Source organism: Osmerus mordax, chromosome 4 (assembly GCF_038355195.1).
Source record: "Osmerus mordax isolate fOsmMor3 chromosome 4, fOsmMor3.pri, whole genome shotgun sequence".
In the NCBI taxonomy this organism is placed as follows: domain Eukaryota; kingdom Metazoa; phylum Chordata; class Actinopteri; order Osmeriformes; family Osmeridae; genus Osmerus; species Osmerus mordax.
In genome coordinates, this window is record NC_090053.1 from 22,286,180 (window position 1) to 22,306,619 (window position 20,440).

At 48.3% G+C, this 20,440-nt stretch overlaps 1 protein-coding gene across 1 annotated transcript; it reads left to right on the forward strand.

The window, feature by feature from the left end:
* The first annotated feature begins 785 nt into the window (after positions 1 to 785).
* Positions 786 to 2,982, forward strand: LOC136942306 (uncharacterized). Its single transcript, XM_067235156.1, has 2 exons — positions 786 to 1,574; positions 2,899 to 2,982. Exons 1-2 carry the CDS (start codon positions 786 to 788, stop codon positions 2,980 to 2,982), a joined length of 873 nt encoding a protein of 290 aa, XP_067091257.1.
* Positions 2,983 to 20,440: the final 17,458 nt, after the last annotated feature.

Here is a 20,440-nt window from a genome sequence, read left to right on the forward strand (position 1 = left end):
TCTTAGAATCCTGCCAGCTTTCTTGAGGCAACGTGTGCGGTAGGTGTCCTGTAGGGCTGGGAGCTTCCTGCTGATGATGAACTCAGCAGAACGGACCACACTACGTAGGGACTTGCGGTCCCTGTCTGTGCAGCTCCCATACCACACTGTGATGCAACCAGACAGAATGCTCTCTATAGTGCATCTGTCAAAGTGACTGAGTTCATGACGAACTTCTTCAGTCTCCTCAGGAAGAAGAGGCTTTTACGGGCCGCTTTGACCCCCTTGTCCGTGTGAACAGATCTGGTAAGATCATTGCTGATGTTCATCCCGAGGAACTTGAAGCAGCTGACCTTCTCCACTTCAAATCCGTTGATGTGTAGGGGTGCATGCTCCTCCTCCTCATCTCCTTGGTCTTGCTGACGTTGAGAGAGAGGTTATTGTCCTGACACCATGATGTCAGGGTATCAACCTCTCAGTAGGCTGACTCGTCACTGTCAGAGATGAGGCCCACGATGGTTGTGTCGTCAGCAAACTTAACAAACTGCTCTGTCAAGCTGATCCGTAGAGCACTCACAACCCCCTGAGCCTGCTGAAGATGGACCGCTTCCTGGCTGGGAACCCCTGATGACAGGGTACCATGACACCTCACCACAAGCACAAACACACTTAAAGAAGAAGTCCGAGTTTTATACACATGTGAATTGAAGCAGTGTTGAATGGTATCTAATTTATGTGTGTGCGTATGTGTATGCATGTGTATGCGTGTGTGTGTGTGTGTGCATGCGTGTGTGTGTCAGGTGAACATGGAGGAGTTCAGCCCGATTGCCAGGATGACCACATGTCCTGACTGTGACAAGAGCATTCCCTACACCCTACACCCCGGCAGCCCTACACCCCTACACCCCTACACCCCGGCAGCCCTACACCCCGGCAGCCCTACACCCCTACAGCCCTACACCCCGGCACCCCTACAGCCCTACAGCCCTACACCCCTACACCCCGGCAGCCCTACACCCCGGCAGCCCTACACCCCTACACCCCTACAGCCCTACACCCCGGCAGCCCTACACCCCTACACCCCGGCAGCCCTACACCCCTACAGCCCTACACCCCTACAGCCCTACACCCCGGCAGCCCTACACCCCGGCAGCCCTACACCCCTACAGCCCTACACCCCTACAGCCTACACCCCGGCAGCCCTACACCCCTACACCCCGGCAGCCCTACACCCCTACAGCCCTACTCCCCTACACCCCGGCAGCCCTACACCCCGGCAGCCCTACACCCCTACAGCCCTACACCCCGGCAGCCCTACACCCCTACAGCCCTACACCCCGGCAGCCCTACACCCCTACAGCCCTACACCCCGGCAGCCCTACAGCCCTACACCCCGGCAGCCCTACACCCCGGCAGCCCTACACCTCGGCAGCCCTACACCCCGGCAGCCCTACACCCCTACACCCTACACCCCTACAGCCCTACACCCCGGCAGCCCTACACCCCGGCAGCCCTACACCCCGGCAGCCCTACACCCCGGCAGCCCTACACCCCAGCAGCCCTACACCCCGGCAGCCCTACACCCCTACACCCCGGCACCTTTACATCCCAGCAGCCCTACACCCCGGCAGCCATGGGATCCAACCTTCTGTTGGCTCCATCTTGCCTCCTCTCTCACCTCCAGACTTTCTCCTGAGAGCCCAGTCCTCCCCTCTCTCACCTCCAGACTTTCTCCTACAAATACTTTCATTAGGAACATTATTGTATATGTTATTAGTATTTACAGGAATACTTAAGGAAGGATACATAGTATTCATAGTGTTTAGAGTTATTTACAGGACTATGCGAATCAAAGCCTTTAAGACAGCACACCATATAATGTTGACTCGTGACATTATTTAGACATGATGATTCCTGCATTTTGGAATGTTTAGTACGCAGGTCCAGTTGAGAAATCATTCATAAAACAATTTGGTATGGGGTTGAAAGTTCTGTTTGTCTGAAATATGTTCTGTAATAACATTAGGTTTGAAAGTTAGACTCCTTAGCCTTTCTCTGGTTTTCTTCACTCCTATCAGTATCGACCTGAGACCAGGGCTCCACATTAACTCTTTGAGGCTCTTGTCCTTTGGAGAAGTACATTAACGTTTCACTTGTCCATGCACAAAAGTCACTTGTCTAGATTTATCATTTTATATTTATTTATTTTTTGTGTTGACGTTAGCTAGATTTCTTACCTATTCTCATTTCGGAAAGTCCGGATGATGGATGCTACAGTGTACCTGCTCAAATTGGGCAGTACTCTTTGCCCAGCCTCCCTCATTGTTAGACCATGGTTGACTACATGGTCAACCAAAGCGCCTCGGATCTCATCAGAGATTATGGTCCTTGGCCTTCCTCATCCTCGTCCTCCCCGTCCTCCTCCTCTTACTCTCACTCCTCTGCCTCTGTTTCCAATGTTGGCATCCATTGCTCAAAAACAGAAGAGGTCACCTGTTGCCCTTTTATGCTAAAGCTCTGACTGCTAATTGTAAAACTGTGTGACAGGTGTTTGACCATGCGATGAGTCAGTGTGTGTATTTGAATGGCAGTGTGTTCCTTGTGAAAACAAAAGATTTTCTTCATGAAAATTGTGCCAAATGCAGAGAATTGTGTGTAGTGTTTTGAAAAAAGTGTGTTTTAGAACTGCAATTTGAGTGTAAAGCAGGAATTGTGCTTTCAGTTTAGCAGAATTGGTTCATGGGGTCATTGTGTCTCAAGTACCAGTATTTGTGTGTAAACAATTGAGAAAAACTGTAAAAGAGAGCCATGCTCTGTCCTGGTGCACTGTGCCGGCAAGATGCTCACTGTAAAAGAGAGCCATGCTCTGTCCTGGTGCACTGTGCCGGCAAGGTGCTCACTGTCTGGTTCCCCCTGCAGATTAGTTACTGGAAGCAGTACGGCTCTGGGATGTTCTACCCAGGCTGCCAGGACCCTCAGAAACACGGTGGAGAACGTGCCTGAACACAAAGGGAAGGAAGTCTCTGCTTTTCACTTCCTGTCTGGAGGTCAGAGGTCACAGGGTCAAATCTGTCAGCAGTAAATGGACCAGTTGATGAACCATATAAAGCGTTTTTCCACCAGCCAGTGTTTACATAGCACTTCCTAGAGATATACACACTGCCATAACAATGATGCAACTTAATGTTCATAAATGCAACACATGAATTAGAAAACTCAGTCTCCTTCCTGGCAATGTTGATGTGTGTAATGAAGCATGTTGAGTTCTGATTGACAGGCGTGTTGGGGACCCTTTACAAAAGAAAAACCCCCAGTAATTGCTGTTCATTATGTACTTGGTTTAAGCACCTCTTAGATGTTTCCATCTCAGCTGGGTTCAGGTTCAGGTGTCCCACGGGGCCTGTGAGTGTGGAAGTGGTCCAGGTAAGATCAATTCCCTCTCGGTGGCAGATATAGAACAGCACCTACTGTGCATTGGCATCGTCTAGTTTAAAGCCAATGCCAATAACTGAAAACCGTTTAGACGTTTTATTGAAGGAAGAAATGAATGCATGAGACATAGATAGAGAATGATAATGCAGAATGTTGGGGGGGGGCAGAAGCCTGGATAACTGATAGAGGGCTGGGGATTGAGAGGGCTGGGTGCTGAGAGCAGGAACACACTGTCAGGTAGGTCATACTACTGTATACAGAACAATTATAAATGGGAGGCGTGATCTTATCCAGAATCTCATATAACTCCTTTACACACCGCCTCATATTCTCCATTATACTGTATACTCCTTTACACATTACAGTAAATGATCATTTACATACTCCCTACAGTCTGTCCATAGTGCCTTCCCCTGCACCCAGCCTAATGCAGAACACATACTCCCTACAGTCTGTCCATAGTGCCTTCCCCTGTACCCAGCCTAATGCAGAACATATTCTCCCTACAGTCTGTCCATAGTGCCTTCCCCTGCACCCAGCCTAATGCAGAACACATACTCCCTACAGTCTGTCCATAGTGCCTTCCCCTGCACCCAGCCTAATGCAGAACATATACTCCCTACAGTCTGTCCATAGTGCCTTCCCCTACACCCAGCCTAATGCAGAACATATACTCCCTACAGTCTTTCCATAGTGCCTTCCCCTGCACCAGGGGCGGATCTAGGGGTGGCAATGGGGTGGCGTCCTGGAGGCGAATCAAAACCCAAGTAGGGGGGTACAGTACTCCCTATGGTAAATGATTAGGCTATAACATTGTAGTTTAAATTAAACAGTAACATTAATGTTATTTATTGAAATGTTCTGTAATGTACAAATAATATTTTTCCATGGGAAGATTGAGTTTCATGTTGTTTAATTGTAACTTGTTTAACTACATGCTCTTATGGTTCTTCCCTTTGGGACTTACTTGGTTTTTCACAATACATGCTTCATGTTTTGGCTACCCGCAATGTTTGGGGCTATCTCGTTGTTATGATCAGTGACCTATGCACTTTTGTAAAGCTCTCCCTTGGAAGTCGCTTTGGATAAAAGCGTCTGCTAAATGCATTAAAAAAATATTTTTTATTGGGGTGGCCTTCCTGACCAGGTTCATGAGTGTACAGGACATCCAGAAGTACTGGGAGCTGAAGGGCATGTTTGTCACCCTGAAGAGGAGATTAGAGGACTGGCTGGACAACAAAGTGGACAAACTGACCAGCTGTCCAGGTGAGGCATCTGCAAACAGACATGTAGCTCATGGTGTTCAGTACAGACATGTAGCTCATGGTGTTCAGTACAGACATATAGCTCATGGTGTTCAGTACAGACATGTAGCTCATGGGGAAAAGAGATGGGTGGATGGGTAAAGATACAAATGGATGGATGGTTGAGGAGATGGATGGGTGGGTCAGGAGATGGATGGGTCAGGAGATGGATGGGTGGGTCATGGGATGGATGGGTGGGTCAGGAGATGGATGGATGGTTGAGAAGATGGATGGGTGGGTCAGGAGATGGATGGGTGGGTCAGGAGATGAATGGATGGTTGAGGAGATGGATGGGTGGTCAGGGGATGGATGGATGGTTGAGGAGATGGATGGGTGGGTCAGGAGATGGGTGGGTGGGTCAGGAGATGGATGGTTGAGGAGATGGATGGGTGGGTCAGAAGATGGATGGGTGGGTCAGGAGATGGATGTATGGTTGAGGAGATGAATGGGTGGGTCAGGAGATGGATGGGTGGGTCAGGAGATGGATGGGTGGGTCAGGAGATGGATGGGTGGGTCAGGAGATGGATGGATGGTTGAGGAGATGGATGGGTGGGTCAGGAGATGGGTGGGTGGGTCAGGAGATGGATGGGTGGGCCAGGAGATGGATGGGTGGGCCAGGAGATGGATGGGTGGGTCAGGATATGGATGGGTGGTGGTAGCAGGTGTCTGTGCTCTGCAGGTGCTGGCCATGAGGAAAGATTAACTCTTGGACCCTTGGAACCACCTGGACCTGGTGGTGCTGATCCTGGCCCTTGTGGACATCATCGTCCAGGGCCTGGTGGACAGGGACGACCTCCACACCATCAATGCTTCGGGTTTTTCATCTGACCAAGGTACGCCATGAAACACCCATTATTCCTGTTACACTCATGTTCATCCACAAGATGTCTTCAGCCCATGAATGATTACAGCCTGAATCTGGGTCCTTAAGATGAAGTGGTGAGATGGGGTGCTTATAGCTCAGTGGTAGAGCATTTCATTGGCAATCAACATGTTGCAGGTTTGATTCACGTCAGTATGTGGATTTGTATAAAAGATTCTGTAGAATTAACACATTGTGTCGTTGTAGCAGTTGGAGTGTTGCAGCTGCAGTGTTGTGATATTGAGTTGCACAGACACAACCTTCACACTGCCTCTGCTCTTCACACTGCCTCTGTCCTTCACACTGCCTCTGTTCCAGGTTCTGATCCCCAAGATGATCGCTCTCACCAACCTCCAGATCCACAAGCAGCTGAGCCTTGGCTACTACATCGGCAAGGGCTACGTGGTAGGAGAAGAGGCTGTCGGCAGGATCATAGACCACATCTCAGACGACATTAGCATCTCCAAGGTGGACCAAGTCTCTGTGTTAGGATGAGTGTGTGTACTATGAGTGTGTATTATGTGTGTATGTATTATGTGTGTATGTATTATGCAGACAAGCTAAACTTTGGTTATTAATGGGAGGGTTGAAATCAGCATGCGGCCTGTTGTGTTGCAGAAACTGAAAGAGATTCTAGAAACACACAGGATGCAACCAGGGAGCTAGATACCGCTAGGAGACAGACAGACACACAGACAGACAGGGAGCTAGGTAAGGCTAGGAGACAGACAGACAGGGAGCTAGGTAAGACTAGGAGACAGACAGACAGACACGAAGACAGACAGGGAGCTAGGTAAGACTAGGAGACAGACAGACAGGGAGCTAGGTAAGGCTAGGAGACAGACAGACAGGGAGCTAGGTAAGGCTATGGGACAGACAGACAGACAGACAGACAGGGAGCTAGGTAAGGCTAGAAGACAGACAGACAGACGGGGAGCTAGGTAAAGCTAGGGGACAGACAGACAAACAGGGAACTAGGTAAGGCTAGGGGACAGACAGACAGACAGACAGACAGGGAGGGAGGTAGCTAAGGTTGGGAGTCAGGTGGCTGAGCGGTTAGGGAATCGGGCTAGTAATCTGAAGGTTGCCAGTTCGATTCCCGGCCGTGCCAAATGACGTTGTGTCTTTGGGCAAGGCACTTCACCCTACTTGCCTCGGGGGAATGTCCCTGTACTTACTGTAAGTCGCTCTGGAGAGCGTCTGGTAAACGACTAAATGTAAATATAAGGCTAGGAGACAGACAGACAGGGAGCTAGGTAAGGCTAGGAGACAGACAGAAAGCTAGGTAAGACAGACCTTCAGCGTGTACAGTTTCCACAACCATACAGTACATCCTTATAGAAGATCAGATTTTTAGGGTTAGTTAGCTACTATAGATACAAAAGGGTTAGGGTTGGGCTACTATAGATACAAAAGGGTTAGGCTACTATAGATACAAAAGGGTTAGGGTTAGGCTACTATAGATACAAAATTACAGGACCTGCTGTTTTCTTATGATTCCCAGTCACATACACAGTCAGCCTCTGTCTAAAGTCTAAATAGATCTGGTCTCAAATCATGCAGTTTGTATCCAGCACTATTTAGTTACCATGTCACTTCCAACTTAACCCAATAAGGCTGAACTTTGAAATGTGTGTATGATAACAACAGACATGTTACCTTATGCATGATATGCAAAAGAATCGTGTGATATTTGATTATATCAATATAATATTTACATTTAGTCATTTAGCAGATGCTCTTATCCAGAGCGACTTACAGTAAGTACAGGGACATTCCCCCCGAGGCAAGTAGGATGAAGTGCCTTGCCCAAGGACACAACGTCATTTTGCACGGCCGGGAATCGAACTGGCAACCTTCAGATTACTAGCCCAATTCCCTAACCGCTCAGCCACCTGACTCCCAGCCTTAGCTACCTCCCTGTCTGTCTGTCTGTCCCCTAATAATATTATATTATATATAATATATATATATATATTATATAATATTATATATAATATTATAATATAATAATATGATAACACTGTGCTTTTTCATTGCCAAACTCCAAAGATTGAATCCATTGGCTTTTCTACAATACATGAGGTATTTCATGATAATATGAACATGAAATATTGTCCATGCCAATCATTCCACTGTGAAACCTTACCTAACTCCAGCTGTTGTTCCAGGTCATAGGCCTACGCTGTGAGGGATTTGCAGTAGTATGATCAAGGCTATGACTGTATTTCCATTCACAATGGTCTCTTCAGCCATCAGCCATCAAAGGCAACAGGGACACAGCTGCCGAGATGATGATTGTGTCTGACAGTAAATCTAGAGGGAAGGAGCTGTAACTACCAGGCCATTGTAACCCATAAAAGCCTGAGAAAAGGACATCCGCTAGTCAGGCAACTCCTCTGAGGAGCTGTAAGGAGCTGTCCTGATGGTTAGGGTTAGGATCCTAATGTGTTCTGGGTAGCAATACAAGGACACAGTGGGACACAGTGCTATAATAAGACCCCCCACACACACAAACACACCTTCCATCCCCCCTGCACACCCACACACACACCTTCCATCCCCCCTGCACACCCACACACACACCTTCCATCCCCCCTGCACACCCACACACACACCTTCCATCTCCTCTGGGACCCTGCTGTGGGGAAGCACACAGCACAGTATGCAAACTCATCACTTCCTGTTGATGAGGATAAGCAATGTCAGACCAGTCCACATATGGGCTTCACTACTGGGACAGAAGGAGGGAAGGAGCTCTGTGGTGGATACATGGTGTCCCCTCCTCTCTCCTCAGGAATGCTACAGAGAGACTATCCAGAGATCGCCATCTCAGACAGGCCACACGAGCTGTGATCTCAGTGCAGTACCCTAACCACACGAGCTGTGATCTCAGTGCAGTACCCTAACCACACGAGCTGTGATCTCAGTGCAGTACCCTAACCACACGAGCTGTGATCTCAGTGCAGTACCCTAACCACACGAGCTGTGATCTCAGTGCAGTACCCTAACCACACGAGCTGTGATCTCAGTGCAGTACCCTAACCACACGAGCTGTGATCTCAGTGCAGTACCCTAACCACACGAGCTGTGATCTCAGTGCAGTACCCTAACCACACGAGCTGTGATCTCAGTGCAGTACCCTAACCACACGAGCTGTGATCTCAGTGCAGTACCCTAACCACACGAGCTGTGATCTCAGTGCAGTACCCTAACCACACGAGCTGTGATCTCAGTGCAGTACCCTAACCACACGAGCTGTGATCTCAGTGCAGTACCCTAACCACACGAGCTGTGATCTCAGTGCAGTACCCTAACCACACGAGCTGTGATCTCAGTGCAGTACCCTAACCACACGAGCTGTGATCTCAGTGCAGTACCCTAACCACACGAGCTGTGATCTCAGTGCAGTACCCTAACCACACGAGCTGTGATCTCAGTGCAGTACCCTAACCACACGAGCTGTGATCTCAGTGCAGTACCCTAACCACACGAGCTGTGATCTCAGTGCAGTACCCTAACCACACGAGCTGTGATCTCAGTGAAACCAGACAGGCCAGGGTTAGGGTTAGGGGCGTCTTAGATGAGACAGAGTCGACAACAGTAGACTAACCCTAACCCTACAGTAGACTAACCCTAACTGTACAGTACCTCTATTACATTACTGTACAGTACCTCTTGTACAGTCCTGTACAGTACCTTTATTACAGTCCTGTACATTACCTCTATTACAGTACTGTACAGTACCTATTGTACAGTCCTGTACAGTACCACTATTACAGTACTGTACAGTACCTCTATTACAGTACTGTACAGTAAATCTTGTACAGTACTGTATAGTACCCCTAGTACAGTACTGTATTGGAGTTAGGGTACTGTACAGTACTTTATAGGGTTAGGGTTAGTACTGTACAGTACTGTATTGGGGTTAGAGTTAGTACAGTACAGTACTGTATAGGGTTAGGGTACTGTACAGTACTGAATTATAACCCTAACCCTATCATGGATCTCGTCTTCACCTCTTGTATTGAACTCTAGTTCTTTTTTGTGAACCTGCCTCCTAGGCTGGAATGATGTATGAAGCCCAGTACAGCCACTACTGTATAACACCACGAGTGTATAACACCACCCACGGCAGAGCAGCTGCTTCAGAGCCTGCCCCGGCTCCACCACCCCCTCCACCCCCACGGCAGAGCAGCTGCTTCAGAGCCTGCCCCGGCTCCACCACCCCCTCCGCCCCCACGGCAGAGCAGCTGCTTCAGAGCCTGCCCCGGCTCCACCACCACAAGGAGACCACCTTCATCAGGGTACCACCTCCCTTAACGGGGTCATTGATTTAAAACCGAGATTACCTTGTCATAGTTGAATAACAACAGTTCGGTGGGTAAAATGGACATACAGTGAACCTCAAAGTACATTGACACCTCCACGGGATGTGATGTTTATCTATGAGAAGATCCCTGTGCAGTTCGACCCTCAATTACACATTTGCTCGAACCATTTCACCAAGGACAGTTTTGAAAACCTGGGACAATGTAAAGCAGGATTTGCTATGAAGCTGTTGCTGAAAAGAGGTGCTGTTTCGGCCTTATGTTCATCACAACCGCAAGCTGTAGTATGATGTTGTCGCTAACAGTTATTAGCAATGCTAACGTATCCTGCCTGTATCTAGCATCGGTAGAATGTGTGATGATTTAGTTTATTGGCAATGGGGCTTCTGCTAAAAAAAAAAAAAGACTAAATGTAAATGGGGCTAATGACATTTCATGTTCCCGACTGTGTTTCATTCAAATAAATAACCTGTGTTGTCATGTAAATATACAATTCAAGATGCATGTTTTTCCAGATCTATTTTTCAGCAAGATAGCTAGAGCTAACTGAAGCTGAGTTGAATCACGATAGTTTGTTTGCTAAGCTGTAGTGCTAACTAGGGGGTGGAACGGTACACTGAAGTCACGGTTCGGTTCATACCGCGGTTCAGACATCACGGTTCGGTACGAGTTCGGTACAATGGAGGGAAAAGCAAAGCAAACCAGGTTCCTCTACGAGTGAATACGGCGCATTGAAGAGGACACGTAAATACCGATTGCGTCAGTATTTTTTTGGGCCCTATTTGTATGTGTATCTAATGGCTGGTTAAGCACTGTCGGGAGGAGAAGTTGAAAAAAAATGTTTGTCTCGTTCCAGTGATTGGCACACCTGGGTGATGGCGTCGGATATTTTTAGTCATTTAGCACACGCCAGATGTGTTATATGCGTTAGCATGTTGTATTTCCACTCACATACCCCACAACCAGTGACGTGCGGTGATGTCAGTAAGAGGCTAGGCACTTGAATGGGAAAATGTGTCCAAACTTTTGACTGGTACTGTACATGTTTAAGAATACAGGATCGAATTGCGCAAGTGAGTTTTTTGCTTGTCAACCGCAGTGAACAGACAGTAAAAGCACTACTTATTCTGATTTTTTTTTTATTTGATTATGCGTAACTGCTAAATAAAATGATTTAATAAAAAAAAATTACGTTTCAATTTTGGCAGGGTAGGCAGTGCCTACCTTGCCTACCCAGACTGCATGTCACTGCCCACAACTGCTGAAAAATGCCGACACACAGTGCTTGTCTTATCCACCACTCTCTCGCCTGTACTACTGTAACTGAATGGGAAACCGAAGTTTTCCCAAACTCGCAATCTTAAAAATGCCGGCTGGTCCTCTATCTCTCGTGGGTCGCCACCACTCGCCATACTTGTCCTTAGTGCTGCTAGCTAGCCTATCTCTGACTCACGGCGGCGCCAATCAGAGCTTCAGAGCTACAGATTAGATATCCCTAAAGTACACAAGTATCTAACAGTAGTTCCGCATGACATTAATTAATTTGCACGCAAGTTTTATTTATTTTATACCGTGTATTCTCCGTGTAATTTTATGCACCGAACCGTGACGCCCGTACCGTACGGTTCGGTACGAATACATGTACCGTTCCACCCCTAGTGCTAACGGTGAGTGCTGTTGGCCGTGTGGCGTCTTTGCTCCGCAGCTTCACTCGTTGTAAACCAACCAATCAGCGCGCAGCTTACTATCTATTCATGCGCATACCATAAAAGGGAAAAAACCTCTCGTTTTTTTACAGGGCTATTTCACAGGATGCATCAGGGCTCATAGAACAGCACCCGGGCCATTTTCAGCCCAACCAACATTACATACTCGTGTACGGGTGTTTCTACAGTTTCAGATTAATGAAAAATTACGTGGCGTGATAATCTGCGTACCTTCAGCGCACTTTAGAACCCATGCGTACACCATGCTTAGAGATGTGATAGAGCCGCACAGAGGGACCGAGAGGCAGAGAGAAAGTGCATGCGGAACAAATTACAGTTTTACTTGATCTACAATGGGAGTACATTATATAGGTTATCTACAAATTATGCCAATGATCTCACTTTAGCCTATTCAGCCAAAAAGAAAACGTGTGAATTTGGGTCATTTCAGCGGGAACTGGCAGACAGGTCGGGGATAAGCCAATCCACCCCCACCAAACAAGATGCTCCTCCTATTTCACAAATTAAGATCTCCAATTCACATTCAGTGAAGTTTTATTTGTTGCCTTAGCTATTTCTCATTAAGAATCATTCATTGTATCACAATGGGTTAATTGATAAGTTTATTGTTCATAAAAATTAGAAAAACGTTGCGTAGTTTTCCCTTTTTCTCCGTATGCATATTTTTATGGATGAATATACACAGTTTGATACATTTGGCCCCTAGTTCCACTCAGATGAGGTGTTGAGTGTCTTGGTCCTGATTGGCCGCTGTTGTTCCAGAGGGTGGCCAAGTTGCTGTACACCATCATCCAGGAGAAGGAGGCTCGGCATGGGATCCACCACATCATATCCGGCATGGTCAAGGTAACATGTGTCAAGGTACTCAACCCTGAGACGGGCTAAGGGTTGAGGCACTGGGCCCCAGGACGGGCACTCAGCCCTGGGGCCCAGTGCCTCAACCCTGAGACGGGCTGAGGGTTGAGGCACTGGGCCCCAGGACGGGCACTCAGCCCTGGGGCCCAGTGCCTCAACCCTGAGACGGGCTAAGGGTTGAGGCACTGGGCCCCAGGACGGGCACTCAGCCCTGGGGAGAGGGACAGAAACATTCGGGCGTGTCATGTGTACTGTAGGAACAGAACAGTAGGGTGTAACGTATTTTTCTTCTCATGAACCATGAATGTCGTTTTGTACTACACATCCGGTTGTTTTCTTGAGCAACAGAAATTAAAACTGTAGGCCGGATAGTCATTGGTGGGTAGTTTAACGATATCTCAGGATTATCTCCGTGCTGTGCATTATAAGTGATGACGGAACACAGTCAATGCTAATATGTGCTTTAATATGTGCAAATTACACTTAATCGCTTGTAATTTTGGTCACCTTAAAATGGAGCACATTATAAGCCATTTCAACACATTACAGCCTAATACAGCAATTATGGGTTATTTGGACAGGGAGTAATGTGTCTCTTTGTGTCGACACCTTTGCACATCTTATGATCTGGTAACTGTAGTTTCACATCTGTATATCCAGTGAGATAAACGGCTTCTCTCTCTGCATCAGTCTCAGTGTGAAGAGCCTGGACGTGTCAACCACAACCTGGGGGGTTTAAACACATTCAACACATGAACCACAATTTGATGTGATTTCATTTTAGGATGCAGTCTAAATGTGGTTAGAATGAGCCAGTTTGATTCAGCTGACATGATGACTAGACAGTGTCTAAACGTGGTTAGAATGAGCCAGTTTGATCCAGGTGACATGATGACTAGACAGTGACAGAGAGCAGGGAGGGTAGATTCACTTTGTGGCCCAGCTACCACCCTCTGACCGCCAGCCCCCAGCTAGCAGTCCCTCTTCTCCTCCCTAGCTAGCAGCCCCGCTCCTCCCTAGCTAGCAGCGCCTCTCTCCTCCTCCCTGGCTAGCAACTCCTCTCCTCCCCCCCTAGCTAGAAAATCCTCTCCTTCCTGGCTAGCAACTCCTCTCCTCCCTTGCTAGCAGCCCCTCTCCTCCCTAGCTAGCAGCGCCTCTCTCTTCCTCCCTAGCTATCAACTCCTCTCCTCCTCCCTAGCTAGCAGCCCCTCTCTCCTCCTCAGGAAGTGGTGGTGATGTACGACGGCAGCATGGAGGAGGAGGTGGTGATGTACGACGGCAGCATGGAGGAGGAGGTGGTGATGTACGACGGCAGCATGGAGGAGGAGGTGGTGTACGACGGCAGCATGGAGGAGGAGGTGTACGACGGCAGCATGGAGGAGGAGGTGGTGTACGACGGCAGCATGGAGGAGGAGGTGTACGACGGCAGCATGGAGGAGGAGAGGGTGTACGACGGCAGCATGGAGGAGGAGGTGGTGGTGGTGTACGACGGCAGCATGGAGGAGGAGGTGGTGTACTACGGCAGCATGGAGGAGGTGGTGATGTACGACGGCAGCATGGAGGAGGAGGTGGTGGTGGTGTACGACGGCAGCATGGAGGAGGAGGTGGTGTACGACGGCAGCATGGAGGAGGAGGTGTACGACGGCAGCATGGAGGAGGAGGTGGTGTACGACGGCAGCATGGAGGAGGAGGTGGTGGTGTACGACGGCAGCATGGAGGAAGAGGTGTACGACGGCAGCATGGAGGAGGTGGTGTACGACGGCAGCATGGAGGAGGTGGTGTACGACGGCAGCATGGAGGAGGAGGTGTACGACGGCAGCATGGAGGAGGTGGTGTACGACGGCAGCATGGAGGAGGAGGTGGTGTACGACGGCAGCATGGAGGAGGAGGTGGTGTACGACGGCAGCATGGAGGAGGTGGTGTACGACGGCAGCATGGAGGAGGAGGAGGTGTACAACGGCAGCATGGAGGAAGAGGTGTACGACGGCAGCATGGAGGAGGAGGTGTACGACAGCAGCATGGAGGAGGAGGTGTACGACGGCAGCATGGAGGAGGAGGTGGTGTACGACGGCAGCATGGAGGAGGAGGTGGTGGTGTACGACGGCAGCATGGAGGAAGAGGTGTACGACGGCAGCATGGAGGAGGAGGTGTACGACGGCAGCATGGAGGAGGAGGTGTACGACGGCAGCATGGAGGAGGAGGAGGTGTACAACGGCAGCATGGAGGAAGAGGTGTACGACGGCAGCATGGAGGAGGAGGTGTACGACAGCAGCATGGAGGAGGAGGTGTACGACGGCAGCATGGAGGAGGAGGTGGTGTACGACGGCAGCATGGAGGAGGAGGTGGTGGTGTACGACGGCAGCATGGAGGAAGAGGTGTACGACGGCAGCATGGAGGAGGAGGTGTACGACGGCAGCATGGAGGAGGAGGTGTACGACGGCAGCATGGAGGAGGTGGTGTACGACGGCAGCATGGAGGAGGTGGTGTACGACGGCAGCATGGAGGAGGAGGTGTACGACGGCAGCATGGAGGAGGAGGTGTACGACGGCAGCATGGAGGAGGTGGTGTACGACGGCAGCATGGAGGAGGAGGTGGTGTACGACGGCATCATGGAGGAGGTGGTGTACGACGGCAGCATGGAGGAGGAGGTGTACGACGGCAGCATGGAGGAGGAGGTGTACGAAGGCAGCATGGAGGTGGTGATGTACGACGGCAGCATGGAGGAGGACGTGTACGACGGCAGCATGGAGGAGGAGGTGTACGACGGCAGCATGGAGGAGGAGGTGTACGAAGGCAGCATGGAGGTGGTGGTGTACGACGGCAGCATGGAGGAGGAGGTGTACGACGGCAGCATGGAGGAGGAGGTGTACGAAGGCAGCATGGAGGTGGTGATGTACGACGGCAGCATGGAGGAGGTGATGTACGACGGCAGCATGGAGGTGGTGATGTGCGACGGCAGCATGGAGGAGGTGGTGTACGGAAGCTGTGATGACCCACAGGTCCAGACCTCCTACCTCGCCCCCGCACTCATCAGCAGGACCACACCAGGTCCTCTCTCTCTCACCATGCTTCTGAAACACCAGGTCCTCTCTCTATCACCATGCTTCTGACACACCAGGGGCCTCATGTATAAAGGATTGTGCAGCTTTCATACCAGAAGATAGCGTACGGCCAAAACTCGAAAAGTACTTACGCACAGAAATATTCACATGTATAAAACCGGTCGTACGCCAGGTCCTGCGCACCTTTCCTTTATAAATCACAATCAACGTGAGATTGACCGCACGTGAACGAGCCACTGACCCCGCCTTGCCTCCTCCCATAAATGAATATGCAGATGGACTATACATGCGCTCCTGAGCTCATTTCTTTGTCTGAATTACTGTATTTCTTCGAATAAACGCCGCACCAAAAATGAACGTTATTTAATAAACGCCGCAGCGTTTATTCGAAGAAATACGGTGACTGTGAGATTGTGTAGCACTTTGAGATGTAGCTAAATGTAAAGTGCATTACAAATAAAATCACTATTATTATTATAGGGCCATAAATGATGTGGGTTCAGAGAACCGGACCATGGAAGAAATTAAAAAGAAATGGTCCGATGTAAAACTTTAAATGAAGAAACGAGTGGTGGCGCATCGTAACAGCATGGCAGCTATAGGGTTAGCGTGACATGCATTTCCTGAGTGATTTTGTCGTTTGTCGTTTTTCGTTTGACACCCTCAAGTTTAACAGAAGTTATTAAGTGGTGGCGGATTAAACAGAAGGCTATACTATATTTCCCGTTTTGGGTTGTGGCATTTTGATTTGATCATCCACATTAATGATCAAACTTGTATTTTTATGTTTTTTGAATAGTCAATGTCATAAACGTAGTAGTGGAAACTTTATTTTGTAATGTTTGGTGAGTTTCGGCACTTTTCAGTTAGAGTTCGCCACGTTACAGAGCCAGACAAGACTTTGCGGACGGTCCGCACATTCTCACGTCTGCTCAAAAGTTTCCGTGACGGCCCGCACATTCTCACGTCAAGTAAATCTTTATACATCACAAAGTGTGCGTGAAAACCAGCGTACGCAAGCTTTTTGTGCGTACGCAACGTTTATACATGAGGCCCCAGGTCCTCTCTCTATCACCATGCTTCTGACACACCAGGTCCTCTCTCTCTCACCATGCTCCTGACACACCAGGTCCTCTCTCTATCACCATGCTTTTGACACACCAGGTCCTCTCTCTCTCACCATGCTTCTGACGCTCCAGGTCATCTCTCTCTCACCATGCTTCTGACACACCAGGTCATCTCTCTCTCACCATGCTTCTGACACACCAGGTCCTCTCTCTATCACCATGCTTCTGACGCTCCAGGTCATCTCTCTCTCACCATGCTTATGACACACCAGGTCCTCTCTCTCTCACCATGCTTATGACACACCAGGTCATCTCTCTCTCACCATGCTTATGACACACCAGGTCCTCTCTCTATCACCATGCTTATGACGCTCCAGGTCCTCTCTCTCTCACCATGCTTATGACGCTCCAGGGGCCAAATGTACGAAGGCGCACATGCGTGAACGGGTCCATGGCTCTCTGTGTAGAAACGTGTACGGGTGTTTCTACAGTTTCAGATTGATGAAAAATCACGTGGCGTGATAATCTGCGTACCTTCAGCGCACTTTACAATCCATGCGTACGCCATGTTTAGAGATTTGATAGAGTCACACAGAGGGACCGAGAGGCAGAAAGTGCATGCGGAACAAATGACAGTTTTACTTGATCTACAATGGGAGTACATTATATAGGTTATCTACAAATGATGCCAATCATTTTTGCAAATCATTCTCGGCACTATGGCTAATGGATAGTTTTCGGCGACATAAGCGACTGCTTTAAAGGGGTCATTGACTGGGTTTTTTGAGTATTTCACACTGTTCCTTAAGGTCTCCGAATAGGGTATGTAACATTAGTTGGGCTGAAAATGGCCCGGGTGCTTTTCTATGCCCGCTGACGCTTCCTGTGAAATTGTCCTGGGAAAAACGCTAGGTTTTCTCCTTTTATGGTATGCTCATGAATATATAGATGAGCTGCGCGCTGATTGGTTGGTTTACAACGAGTGAAGCTGCGAGCAAATAGGCAACACGGCCAACAGCACTCACTGAAACATCAAAGGTGGAGACTTACAAATAAATCTATCGTGTATACACAACACTGTTTTAAACAGATTGACATTTGAAATTATTACGTTAGTTGTTTCCACTTCTGTTGTCGAAGCAAACATGATCGCTTTAGGTAAGTAAGGTTAGCACTACAGCTTAGCAAACAAACTATCGTGATTCAGGGAGTCAGTTGGCTGAGCGGTGAGGGAGTCGGGCTAGTAATCCGAAGGTTGCCAGTTCGATTCCCGGTCATACCAACTGACGTTGTGTTCTTGGGCAAGACACTTCACCCTGCTTGCCTCGGGGGAATGTCCCTGTACTTACTGTAAGTCGCTCTGGATAAGAGCGTCTGCTAAATGACTAAATGTAAAATGTAAATGTAAATGTAAAGATTCAAACTCAGCTTCAGTTAGCTCTAGCTATCTTGCTGAAAAATAGATTTGGACAAACATGCATCTTGAATTGTAGATTTACATGACAACACAGGTTATTTATTTGAAATAAACAGTCAGGAACATGAAATAACGTTAGCCCCATTGCCGATAAATCACTCTCCTACATGCTACTGATGCTAGATACAGGCAGGATACGTTAGCATTGCTAATAACCGTTAGCGACAACATCATACTACAGCTTGCGGCTGTGATAAACATAAGGTCGGAACAGCACATCTTTTCAGCAACAGCTTCGCTCGCGCGCTAGGCGCACTCGCTTAAATCGTGGAGGTCCATATCCAGCATCACATAAAACCCGATACGTCATAGATTTGGGCTAAGCTCCGAATGTTTATAACGTCTGGCCTGATTAACACTCGGATCGTTAAGCAGACTCGAACATGGTAACATAATGGTAATATAAAAAACAATACGATCCCTTTCCGTAATCATGATACCCCCCAGAAATGTTCACTGCACCCCCAGTCAAAGCAGGCTGCATCCGGCCCTGTCTCCCACTGTTAAAAACGTCCTGTGTTCATATTCATATTTCGTTTTGCTGAGCATTTTTCCCCTGCCATTTTCAGAGCGAACTTGACACCAATTGTTTTCTCAACAATAAGGTTTTCCCTCCCTCCAAGCTGAGCGTGGAGTTTTATGTTGGACCACACCACCAAATGCGTTTTGCGCGTCTATTTTAGATAGGCAATGTAGGCTACAGACGCGATCACCGACTGTAAAAGTTATCTGCAACTGGGACTTTTCGCGAGCTGGCAGACAGGTCGGGGATAAGCCAATCCACCCTCAATCGTGATGCCATAAGTGTAGGATGAAGCGAATACAAGTGCTATTGACTGTACACGTTACGATAAGAGCACAATGGGTTGATACATTTAAATGAAATTAACTCAACTGCTAGCCTAACCATGCCTAAACAAGATACTCGCAAATGAAGACATTCCATTTGACATTCAGTCAAATGGAAATCTTTTTCACCGTTTTAGTTGCCTTAGCCATTTCTCATTAAGAATCATTCATTGTTAATGACAATAGATTGTGATTGATACTTGAGAAGTTTATTGAGAAACCTGAAAAAATATTGGTGTTTCATCAACCATGTCAGGTAAAATATGAGTTTACGGGGTGTGGACAACGAACTGGTTCACGTGCCACAATCACAAGTGGAATCTATTAAGACAAATGTGTGATATCGGTCACGTAGGCAGGGTCAGTGTTCATAAATCTGAGAAAAACGTTGCGTAGTTTTCCCTTTTTCTCCGTATGCATCTTTACGGATGAATATAGTTTGATACATTTGACCCGAGGTCCCCTCTCTCTCACCACACTCTTGACCATGGCCATCATTAGTATTTGCAATACTCATTTCATGATTTAACCTTCGAATTTTATAAGAATGCTGCGTTACCATACACGTGAAGTCCTCAGTGTTGAATGAGGTTATAGACGCTTCAGCATCTAACACACATTGAGGTGTCGGCGCCCTCTGCTGGTCGTCTGCTCAGCATGCTGATCTGTGGTGCAGATCGTGGGGACCTCCAGCACCACCAAGCCGATGGTCATCCCCAGCCCCAGCATGGCAGGAGGGACCCTGGCTCTCTGGATAGTGTGCCCTGCCTGAGACGTGCGGCGCTGAGGAGAGGTAGGCAGGAAGTCCTGGAGCCAGTGATGTTACTGTCATGTAGCCATGGTTACTGTCATGTAGCTTGAGCACCATCACTGAGGGCTGGTTCTGTTGCAGCTTCAAGGCCTGAAGAATCGGGAACCCTAACCCTATGCTCCACATAGTACACACAAACACACATACCAGCCCACTTTACACAAGTCCCAGTGTCCCTCAGAGATGTATCGTCCCTCATGTGTACAGGTGACGTCAGAGGACAGCCTGCCAGACAGCAGCCCAGACGACACCAGGGCTCCAAGTGAGCAGCCTCCAGAACCACAACACCAGACCTGCTCAAGCTAGACAAAATGTGTTTTCATTTTCCATGCATTCAGAGGATCAACCAGAGATTCCAGTTCAGAGCAGGGATCAGTAGGATGCTCAGAGTAGCTAATTCCAACCAACCAGATCAATGAACACCAACTTAAACCTTGTCAAACCAGAATATCCATATACAATACCTATAAAAGTATCCCATTAAAGTATACGTTTTTATGGGAACGTTAAACGTGTTCTGTTGTGAGTTTTGTTCGACACTTTCAAACCAAAACATCCCTTCACGTCTGGAGGATGTGTAGGAGAGGATGTGTCTAAGAAGTGGGCAGCTTATGACACCAACCATAGTATTACTACTATTCTAAACAACTCATTTCAGTTCAGTTGTGTTTTTATACAAAGTGA

Excerpts from the sequence above, each read along its gene's own strand:
- LOC136942306 (XM_067235156.1), top strand. The coding sequence starts at position 786 with ATGGAGGAGTTCAGCCCGATTGCCAGGATGACCACATGTCCTGACTGT. Across the intron at positions 1,575-2,898 it reads CCCTACACCCCTACACCCCG|ATTAGTTACTGGAAGCAGTA; the intron begins GCACCTTTACAT and ends TTCCCCCTGCAG.